This window comes from Hermetia illucens, chromosome 4 (genome assembly GCF_905115235.1).
Source record: "Hermetia illucens chromosome 4, iHerIll2.2.curated.20191125, whole genome shotgun sequence".
Lineage (NCBI taxonomy): Eukaryota > Metazoa > Arthropoda > Insecta > Diptera > Stratiomyidae > Hermetia > Hermetia illucens.
In genome coordinates, this window is record NC_051852.1 from 40,518,498 (window position 1) to 40,529,947 (window position 11,450).

Consider the following 11,450-nt stretch of genomic DNA (forward strand, 5'->3'; position numbering starts at 1 on the left):
TTTTTGTTTTTTTTTTATTTTAGACCCACAAGACTAACGAACCATTTCATATTTGAGTTGCCTTAAAACTATTGGCCTTCGCTAAACTCAGAATAACAATAACTCAGAATTGTAAGACTTACAAATGCACAAACTTATGGCCAACAAAAAGCAAATTTTCCCGAAGGGTATTTCTGTAAACAGAAAAGATTTTCTGTTTGAAAGTTGAATTTTATATGAAATTACTTCCTTGTTACCACTGTAGTATTTAAGCCAACTGATTATGATCTTGATTTGACTGCCAAAAACGCACCTAGGATTAAGTTGACCTGGATCTACAAAGAAAATGGCACAAATTGATTTCAAGCCTTATTATTGACCCAAGTTCTGAAAATCTTACCTACCCTCAAAGTTAGCCGTTTTAATATATGGTAGATGCATGTATTTATTTGCCACCTGTTATTTGTTTGTATGGATAGTTTTACCTTGCATATTTATCAATGAAAAGCTTTTGATGCCGCTGGGTGATCTAGAAAAAGTTTTTTTTATTTTTTTCTTAAGTAGTTTGAAATGTTGCCCATTTTATTTGTTTATTTTCGTTCGAAACTGAACTTGTGCAGCGTTGTTTGTTGTTTTGTTTCTTTTCTCTCCACATTGTTCGTTTTCTAACGATAAGTTTTAACTTCCCAAGCCGAAAATCTCATTATAATGCTCTGTTAGCGTTACGCAATACTATTATATACTCTATCTTAATAATTCATTAGTGATTTTTAGAATACCTTAAATACAGATAAACATATTACCTGAACATTGAAATAAAAGAAACTTAAAAAGTTTTGCTTAAACAGTGATATTCAAGTTACTAGAATTTAGGAAGAGAGCAATGAAAATATTATAAAATGTAAAAAAAAAATATTTTGAAAATAAAATTTCGAATAAAATTAAAAGCAACATCAGGAAGAAACGGCGTCCTATTTCATCTGTGATAGGAGGGATCAATTGTGGCCGGATATTATTGGGAACCTCCCAGAATTCAAAGGTAATTTTAAGTAATTTTTGTGCTCTTATCCGACATATAATCTTCATTATCTCCCAGGGTTTCAAGATTTCAAGAACAAATTAATTTTTGAGGAATACGATTGAAACCATAAATTCAAGAAAATCCATTTTTAGTTGTCGTTCATTAGGATTTACAGGTAAGATAACACACAATCTTAAAATTAACTAAAGAAATCAATCGAAAATACTCAATTGGATGAGATAAAGGTAAAGTTGAATTGGCTAAAGTAATTGTTGTCATCGTGCGCATGGCGCAGTGGTTAGAGCCCTGGGTTGTCGATGCGGAAGGTGTGGTTTAGATTTCACTGGTGCCAGAGGTATTTGTATGAATGCCGGATACCAGTCGATTCAGCTGTGAATGAGTACCTGAGTCAAATCAGGGTAATAATTACGGGCGAGCGGTTATTATTCAGTTGCGTCCTTGAATAACTATTGTGCCCCTTTTACTGATTATAATGTACCCTCTATTAACTATAGTATGTCAAGCAAGCCTATAACCGTTAGGAATTTTAGTATATTCCCTACTTCCAAGTCTCTCAACTTTGCATCTGGTATCAGGTATTCTCCCAGGTGCCTTGACCTACTTTATACAAGTGCCGGGCACTGTTTCAGAACGTGTGTAAAGGATTTGACACGTTCCGACACGTGTATAGAGGATTCGAGACACACACATCCCTAGGTGATAATTTAGTCGGCAGTGCAGTGAGAATTCCCACTGTGATTCGGAGGTTCTTCTTGGTAACGTTTAAACAGCACTTTGTGTGCTTGGGATCGTCTCCCTTAATCAGCACCCTGGACTGCTCTAGTCTAGATAGGCTCGCCCAGTATAGTTCCCTCAGCTGTTCCTCTCCATTTGTAAGGTTAAACAAAACCTTATTAAAATCGGTTTATTATCTGTCTGTCTGCCCGTCTGTCTTTTTTTCGTCGTTAAAAGGTGGAAAGATTTAAAAGCTATTACTGGCTCCTGTCATGCAGATATGTGAGACTCCTACTCATTAAAACCACCTCCTTCTTTGTCTACTCTCCCCGCGGGACTGCTATAAGAATTGCAACGCGGGGCTGATTCAGTTCTTAACTTCGCCTCATTATTGTTCTCTTTCTTTCTTGCTTTCTTCGCAGTTCTTCATGCCTTAGCTGTTGACGAATCATTTTCAGCTCAATTACCACTTGATTCCAAGCCTTCGTTGACTCCAACATAAACTCCACTATATTTTCAGGTGTTAAGCGCCTGTCTGCGGTCACCTCTAGCTTAGTTCGGTGCGCTGTAAACCTTGGGCACTCAAATACAACATTTTTTTTAGGAGTAAGGTAGGTGAATGCGTTTACGTACAGAGTGTTGGACTACCGCAACAGCACGCTGACGGACTACCAACTAAACACCTCCCTGTCATCAGAGAACTAGCCTGGAACCGTTTGACACATTACTTCGGGCTAGAATTCTTTTCACCAACGGGAGGGGAGGGGAGGAAGGGAGTTGTTGTTAGTTCGGGGAACCCCTTACCGTCCGATCCCTCCGCCGGTCGATTTCAATCTTCTTCGCAATAAGAAGAGCCCGAACATAATGCGCATTACGATTCCAGCTGCCAGCGCTCTTCAGCATCTTTCTGACAATGTTGTCTGGAGAGAGCTCCCCTGTGTCTGCATAAAGCTGCTGGCGAAGGCCGTCCCATCTCTCGCAAGAGAAAAAGGTGTGTTCAGCGTCGTCCGTCACCACATTGCAGAACACACAATCAGGAGATCGCGCCTTCCCAATCCTGTGCAGGTAAGGCTGAAAACCTTCATGCCCACTTAGAGGTTGGGTAAGGAAGTAATCAATCTCACCGTGCGTTCTGTTCAACCACGGGTCTAAATTGTCGATGAGCCGCGCAGTCCACCTGCCCCTTGGCTCATTTTGTCAAGAAAGTTGCCACTCGGTAAAGGTGCATTGACGTTCTTCACGGGCAACTACCTCTCTTAAGTTTTCGCCCTTACGGCGGTAGATAGCTTTGCGCTCCTTGGCAAGGAGGACAACGGGGATCACTCCCGCGATCACCATCACAGCCGGTTCGGAGACGGTGCGATAAGCAGACGCCACTCTCAAAGCTCCCCCCTCTGCACTTGAGCAAGGTGCTCACGATTTACCTTCTTGTCAAAGGCATCAGCCCATACCTCCGCACCATAGAGAAAAACCGACTGCGTTGCTCCCATGAGGAGACGTCTCCTAGTTGATATAGGGCTCCCGACATTCGCCATTAGCCAACTCAAAGCTACGACTCCAGCTGCAGCCCTGTCCGCTGCTGCTTTGATTTGCTCGAAGAAGCTCATCTTCGAGTCGAACATTAAACCACCGCTGGTTTTGACTCTGTAGTCAACTCGCCGATCGATATGGGACGCAGGTTCGGAATTCTCCTTCTTCTCTCAAATACAACATGCTCCGCACTCTCAGCCACGTTACCACATCTTGGGCAGCATGGTGACTCGTGTCCAAATCGATGTAGATAAGCCCGATAACCTCCATGTCCACTTAAAAACTGTGTTAGCTCATAGCTTAGTTCCCCGTGGCTCCTTTCAATCCATCTTCGAATGTGTGTAATGATATGGTAGGTCCAATGGCCAGTTTGTGCCGCGTTCTATCTCTTTTGCCATTCTGCGATGGATACCCGCTGTGCTAGTTGCCGTCGAAGTACAATAGACTCCTCGATTGCATACATTTTGCCGTAGAGACGTCGACCTTCATTCGCCAAGATGTCTATGGGGATCGTCTCTGCCAGTACATATGCTGCTTCTCCTGATGTTGTTCGATAAGCACTGCACACTCGGAGTGCACTTAGTCGATACGGCAATCTTAGTTTTCCGCAGTTTGATTTATTTTCCAGAACGGTTGCCCAAACCAAAGCTGCGTAGAGTAGCACGGAACTAACTACCCTTGAAATAAGACGACGAAGTAAATTGTTTGTTCATTAACTTTAATTTGCACGGTTGTGTCCTTCCTTCTTTTGCTGATTAGCACTAGTTCCGTTTTATGTTCAGGAAGTGATAGAACGCACTTTTTCAATCAGGAATTGATCTCCCATATCGCTTCATTTGCGTAGATTTTGATTTCGTCTAAGCGTTTTGCAACTAGTGTTACCCCCATATCGTCCGTAAAGCCAATGGTTGTGACGCTGTTAGGAAGGCGTAGCGTCAGCACTCCATCGTACATAATCAACCACAGTAAGGGACCTAAGATAGACCCCTGTGGTACGCCGCACGTCATCTGGAATAATTTCAGTCCATCGTCCGAGTCGCAACTCAATCTTCTTCCTAGAAGAAATGCCATTACGATGCGTACAATATACTCCGGAGCCAGTAGTTCGGTTGGAGCCTCTACGATTTTCGTCCACTTTGCAGTGTTGAATTAATTTTTTACACTGCGCAGCATTTGCCATCTTGTATTGCAGCGCGTGCCAGGCCAGTCACCATGTTGATTGCATCGACGGTTGATCTCCCCTTACGAAACCCGAATTGCTTGTCGGATAGGCTTCCTTCCTTTTCCGTAAGAGCGGGCAGCCTGTTGTATTATACTCGTTCAAATAGTTTACCAATGGTATTGACCAAACATATCGGTCGATATGAGGAGGGGTCACCCAATCGTTTACCTGGCTTCGGAATAAGTATCAACTTTTGCAGCTTTCATTGCTCGGGGAATTCTCCTTTCCTATGGCATGCCGTAAAAACTTTGGCAAGCATACTTGGTGCTGTCCTGGCTGCCACTTTCAAGGCGATATTCGGCCATCTGGCCTTGGGATCTGTCCGTCTGTCTGTCTGTCCTTCACACGCACTTTTTTCGGAGTCTGTAATAGCGATTGACATCAAATTTGGTGGAAAGGTGAGAACTGTGAATACTCCGCATACAGTGGGGTATTAAATGAAAGCTCTCAGTTAGCATTTTCCGAAGCCGGTCTTAGTTTTGACATTTGTTGGAAAGGCGGGGAGTTCGGGGGCTCAAAATTGATCATTTTTTTTAACGGGGCCATTCTTAGAAACTGCTCAACCTACAAATCTGAAAAAATTAAAAGGCTACCACTATATGGTGGCTAAGCTCCGAAATACCTTCCATACCGATATCCCTTCAAATAAAGTTAATAATAGTATGTTACTCCTTGGTATCACTAATTCGGGGTATCGCCTAGAGAGAATGTCAATCTTCCTTCGATTTAAGTAGCTCCCCGCCTCATTGATACTCCCGGTCATTCTGAAGATTGCCCTCTTTGCTTGCATCTATATGTGCAGATAGAGAGGGATTAATGCCAGAAGGAGCTCCGGGGATGCCGTTGGGCATGTCCTCATTGCCCCACTGATGCACACGCAAGTCAGTCTTTGGAGTTTGTGTCACTCCCTGGCTTGTATGTTGAGTTCAGTTCTTTCTGCCCAGATTACCGCCCCATAGGTAATCATTGGCTTTACTATTGCAGTGTATATCCAAAGTAGTATCTTCGAGTTGTATCCCCATTTTTCCCTTGCTATGAACCTACAAATCACGAGAGTCCTCGTAGCTTTCCGACAAGTGTTTCCGACATGCATCTTCCAGAATAATTTCGACCTCTGTTTCTTGTTTCACCTCCATGCCATTTAACCTTATGGCTCTCAGGTGCACTATGGTGGTTTTGGCTGGATTGTTACGCAGCCCTGCCGTCCTGCACCAGGCACTAGTAACCCTTAATCTAGTTTGGATACTGTTACATAGGGTATCCTCATATTTGTCCCTACAGGTTGAAACAATGTCGTCAGCATAACCTGGCACCTGTATTCCAGTATTTGTTAGCTCGTCCAGGAGATGATAATAGAGTTTGTACCTGTCGGTATTTCTATTTGCCGACTCTCTAACATTTTACCCATCCAAAAAGCCAGCGGATGCCCACTCCCTCGCGGATCAGGGCACCTTGTATCTTTGTGTGCGATGTATTATCGAATGCTCCTTCGGTATCCAAAAACCCACATAGTGCTATTTCTATTGTTTCTATGGCATCCCGTAATACATCCGTCTGCTGGTACAGAGTAGTTTCGGTTGATCGTCCTGCCCGGTAAGCATGTTGACACTGATGTAGGGAATTACGGATTAGAAAGTTAGTTATAATATAGTTATCTATGACCTGCTTCTCCACCGTTTTGAGTACGAACCAGGTTAGGTAAGTTGGTCTGAAAAATTTAGGATGAAAGGGATCCTTTTTACCCGCTTTCGGAATAAAGACAACTTTTGCACTTTTGCCCGCCTCCACGTCCTCGGTATATGCCCCAGGCCTATGCTGCACCTTTCCACCCTTAGAAGAGATCCTAAGATGATTTCTAGCCCTCTCTGGATTATTGCTGGGAAGATTTCATCTACTCCGGGTGATTTCAGTGATTTAAAAGTATACCTCTTTTGGTAGTTTCCAGTTTTCCTTTCTTCTCCTTTATTCGTTGTTGGGTTGTCAGGCAAAATGTTCTCGCCTTCCGCCGTGGGGTAGGACCTTGGCAAATGAGTTCTGAGAAGCAGGGATATTCTGTAAATGTCCCATCCTCCTTTTTACGACGGACAGAAGATATTGCCGCGCCTTTGGTTATAGGCTGCACAAGGCTGTTGTACGTAAGGTCGTTATTCAAATGTCATTCGTGGCAGCAGTGGAATTTGTATTGTGATTTAACGTCGGATACCAATCGACTCAGCTGTGAATGAGTACCTGAGTTAAATCAGGATAATAATCACGGGCGAGTGCAATGCTGACCTTAGCAGGTGACCTTAGCAGGGACGGAAATCCAGCTGGCACAAACAGTCAAGTATTTAGGAGTACATTTCGACTCTTAAGTTAGCGTGGAAGCACCATATTCAGGAACAATATCAGAAATACTGCCGATTGCTCTTGTGAAAGGTGGCACGGTTTTTGTCAATAGTTTTATCCAGGCAACATTGTCAGCGAGATGCTGAGGAGCGTTGGCAGATTGAGTCAAATTGCGCATTATATTCGGGATCTGATAACAGGGAGGTGTTTAGCTGGTAGTACAATGGCGTACTGTTGCGGGAGTCCAACACTCTGCGCGTAAATACATTCACCTACCCTACTCTAGAAAAAAGGTTGCTTCCAGTATATAAAAATCAGATTTTCGATTATTCTAAGTGCTGCTGTAACAGATTTCAAGTTCATTCGTCAGTTTCTTTTTCGACTTAGCTACTCTGTCTATTACATTGTGTATTATGTCCATTAAAAAAAAAATAAATGTTCTTATCCATGAAATATTTTATTGGGTGGAGTCTCCTTGTCATAATCTTGAAGCGTCTGCTATTTTATACTTTTGGCATACTATTTGCATTGGCGATGTTTAGCTTCTTTGAGAGGACCATCTCGACTGCAGGTCGACTGCAGAATGCATTTTCCATACGTTGTTATTTGAAGCATTGATCGTACGCTACCTAACCATTGTTGGTGCTAGTAGGCTTTCAACTGTTGTTTTGTCAGAAGAAATTACGGTATGCAATTACTTATGATTTGTTACGATGACAGAACGGCGTTGCATCACCTTGGCAATAATTTTAGCCGGCTATGTAGAGGAACCCGCTGAAGAGCCCTGTTTTGTGCGCCAAGTTCGAATTTATAAGGCATCAGAGTATTCGTAGGCAAAGGAAGCTGTGATCCTAATACTATCAAGCCCGGTGGGTGTAAACCCCAAAAAATAGCGGAAATGCCCCACGTTGGGCGTCAACTATTACGTACGCAACGGCAACTCTGTTACGATGAGAGTCCAGCGTTGCATTGCCTTGGTACCAACATGGTCACCAAGGCTATCCAAGGCTAACCAACCAAATTCCCCTCCTAAACGTTCCCTCCTCCGCCCAGTATTTTGGAAGCGACAGGGGACGAACGTTTAGGTTGGGGCGGGGCGCGGCAGGGCCACAGTGTTATCTGGCCCCCTTGAAGAGGCAAAGAAGACGGGGCCACTCCTCGCGTAGATACCGGAATTAAAAGTTAATCCTTTCCCGCCCATCCCGCGCGCGTTAGGTTTTTCTATGCGATTGTGTCCTCTCCCTTATTAGGCTGTTAGGCAAAGTATTAGGTTGTTGCACATGAAATAGCCGATTTGGCAATCAAGTGAAGTTAGTTGCAATTTTGCTGTATCAAACTACCGCCAGTTGCCGCTGTTGGATAATAAAGTATAAATACTCCTACATTTAATCAAGGAGTTATTTCAGTTTTAACCATCGTTGTGATAACAGTGAATAGAAAGGAAAAAAGGATGGAAAAGAGTCAAGAACGTATACTTTTTCTGTATGAGTTCAAACTCGGTCATAAAGCAGCGGAGTGAGTGGTGCCACGGGGACATCCAGGACCAACGATTGACAACGACAAGCTGCGTTTGCTTGTCGGATCCGACATACGTGTGAGAGACATTGCAGAGAAACTGGGCGTACACTATTCCTTTCCCGGCACTTGCAACAACTTGGAATGGTGAAAAGGCTCGACAAATGGGTTCCGCATGCCCTTACGGAGCGATCCCTTTTTGCACAGAATAGTGGCATGTGATGAAAAATAGATATTATACGACAATCGTCGCCAATCAGCACAATGGCTAGATGCTGCTGCGCCACCGAAGGTTATGCCGAAACGGAGCCTCCATCCGAAGAAGGCAATGGTGGCTGTTTGGTGGTCTGGAGTTATCCACTATTCTTTTTGGCACCTGGAGGAACGATAAATGCACAGAAATACTGTGCCCAACTCGAGGAAATGTACCAAAAATTGAGTATTCATCGGCCGAGATGGGTCAACAGAGACGGTGTGATACTCATGTACGACCTCATGTATCCAGAACAAGGGTTTAAAAGTTGAAGGAATTGCAGTATGAGACTCTGCCTCATCCACCATATTCACCGGACCTTTCGCCAACCGACTACCACTTTTTTTAAGCATTTGGATCATTTTTTGGCGGAAACACAATTTAGGAACGAAGAAGCTGTCAAAATTGTTTTCGGCGAATTCACCCGACAGTTGGACTTCTACGAAACTGGCATACATGCTCTTGAATCTTGCTGGGAGAAGTGTTTTGAATCGACTGGCATCTATTTTGATTAAATAAATAAATTTTTGCAAGCTCCTTTCAAATTTTAGTACCATTTGCACCAACCTAATAGCTCCTTTGGGATTGAGATTTCCGGTGGTATCAATCCGCCTCGAGACTTCACGTCTCAATTAGACTAGTTTACCCCAGATGGGTTAAGTTTTGTTGACTATTGAGTCAAGGTACGTGATAAAGTCTCTGTGTCCTGACAGGGAGATAATATTTGAGAACCAAGAACTCCGGCCCTCATCTCGCCGAACTACTAGCATTCGCACGTGCGGCTCGGTTCCTCATACTATCTCGCGCAGTCGGTGTTCACGAGTGGGAAACCCGTTAGGGGAGTTTGGTTGGTTCACAGCCATGGTGACCATGCTGGTGCCAAGTTCATGCGACGCTGGACTCTTGGCGCCCAACGTGGGGCCACTGATTCTACCAGTGAAACCGAAGTAATGGAGCGAACAACAGGACATGTTTGAATGACTACATCTTGCAATGATATTTTTAGGTTTAGATAAAGAGAAGGAAAACGTAGCTGGGCTACAGATATATACAGAATAAGAAATAATTATGTGCCCCTTTTAATATTAAAAACAATCCTTTATTTTCAAATGGGGCTAATGAATAGATTCTCGCGACCAAAGCCTTGACGAGAAGTGATAAATTCAAATTCTCTCAAAATATGCGTACAGTTACAGCCAATAAGTTTTGCATCGTCACTATAGTTTTATTGCATTATCAATATATGAAAATAAATTATAACCCTTAAACCTATGAATGTAATTCCACTTTTATGAAAATATTTCCCATTATTTGGTGAAAAATGTATGTATATAGGTATAAATATTGTTTTAATTAATTCACTCTTGTTATTTGACATATATAGATTTTTTTAATGCGATACAGCACAAATTACTTACTTTTAACACTGAAAATCCGTGAACTTCTGTAAGTTGTAAATCTCTTGGAATAACTGCATTTACCCTCTGGCATTTTACCTATAAAACAATTTTGCCTCATCAGGGGAGCTGCCCACATATCTTTTGTGCGTTTCGCTATATCTGCTTCCGTGAAACGAGGCGGGGTATATTCACTCTCAGTATTAGAGGTTACGTCGTCCTCCCGCTTCCTTTTCCGCGGATTTTCAATATGTTGAATGGGATTTGATTTAACTTCCTTTGGGACATTCGCTTCGAGGTGTAAGATACGGTTACTTGCCGGGAACGTATCAACAAACTCTCGGTAAAACTCCTCCGTAAATGTTGCTCCATAGTCAGTGCGTAGATCCAAGTTGTATTTGTTACTCACTTTGAATTTCCTTCGAACTGAAAAGAAATGAAAACAATAGTTAGTATTCACACTGTCGGAAAAAATTGAGTATCATCAAAGTAGTTTTAATAAAATAAAAAAAAACACTATATCACTGACACTAAATATTAATTAGAGCAAACTTACTTTTTCTTAAGAGTTTCGACAAAGATGCTTTAGCTGGAATCGAAATATATTTCAATTTTTCACGGTGGCATACTTTCAACATAATTTTCAATGCACGCATTTTCACGATTTAATAATTAATCACAAATTTCAATAAAACACTGTGGACACTTCGATAGCTTATGAAATTCTGATGAAGAAAGCCAAGGGAGAAGCTATTTATGGTGAAGGTTTTAGGAGGAAAATCCCACAAAGGATAAACAAATTAGATCACTTTTATGAGAATGTCGTTAACCATTGACGATTACTCCTAGGGTAACATAGATATTGGGAACCCTCTCCTCGAAGATTGGACTTATGTATGTTTACGGGCCAGGGTATGTCATGTGTATGCGACTAATAACCGATGCCGTCTGAACGCGTTTGAACTTGTATAGTTTCATTCAGTCATTCATGAGCGGAATGCAACAATGAGTGATTCACAATTCTCGTCATGCTACAACTTGTTTGCATTTGATAATGGCATCTGAAAGCTGAGGGTGCTAAAATAGTTGTGATTTGGAGAGCCTTTCACTGGAATAATTTGTAAATACCCAGGATGTGGATATTATAATTATATATTGTGTGGGAGCAAAAAGTCCACCAATTTATATTGCAGGATGCCAAGATATTTATTTCTCTTCTTAATTTAATTTAATTTAATTATTTAACTTTATTATCTTATTTTTATCATAGGGGCCCACAATAGTACAACCCATGATAATGAAAAATGAAAATAAGAACCCTATTGACATGAATGCATTCCAAGTAGAGATAACGTTTGTTCAAATTGAATGGTTTAAAGATTTTTGGCTCCTTGAAAAAAAACGAGTCAACGTGAACTGAGACAGATAATGCCTCTTTGCCAGTCGTCAGGCATTGATTGGCATGTGGTG

At 42.1% G+C, this 11,450-nt stretch overlaps 1 protein-coding gene across 2 annotated transcripts; it reads right to left on the bottom strand.

Moving 5' to 3' along the window:
* Positions 1 to 33: 33 nt before the first annotated feature.
* Positions 34 to 10,926, bottom strand: LOC119653706. 2 transcript variants are annotated; one of them, XM_038058589.1, is made up of 4 exons: positions 10,537 to 10,926; positions 10,002 to 10,406; positions 237 to 314; positions 34 to 173 (listed from the first exon to the last, which is right to left on the bottom strand). In XM_038058589.1, the coding sequence occupies exons 1-4, from the start codon at positions 10,634 to 10,636 to the stop codon at positions 88 to 90; spliced, it is 669 nt and encodes a 222-aa protein (XP_037914517.1). In that variant the 5' UTR covers positions 10,637 to 10,926; the 3' UTR covers positions 34 to 87. The 2 variants fall into 2 exon arrangements, 1 of the variants encoding a protein (XP_037914517.1); XR_005249742.1 differs by lacking the exon at positions 34 to 173 and adding an exon at positions 384 to 508 and having other exon boundaries at positions 258 to 314; positions 10,537 to 10,922.
* Positions 10,927 to 11,450: the final 524 nt, after the last annotated feature.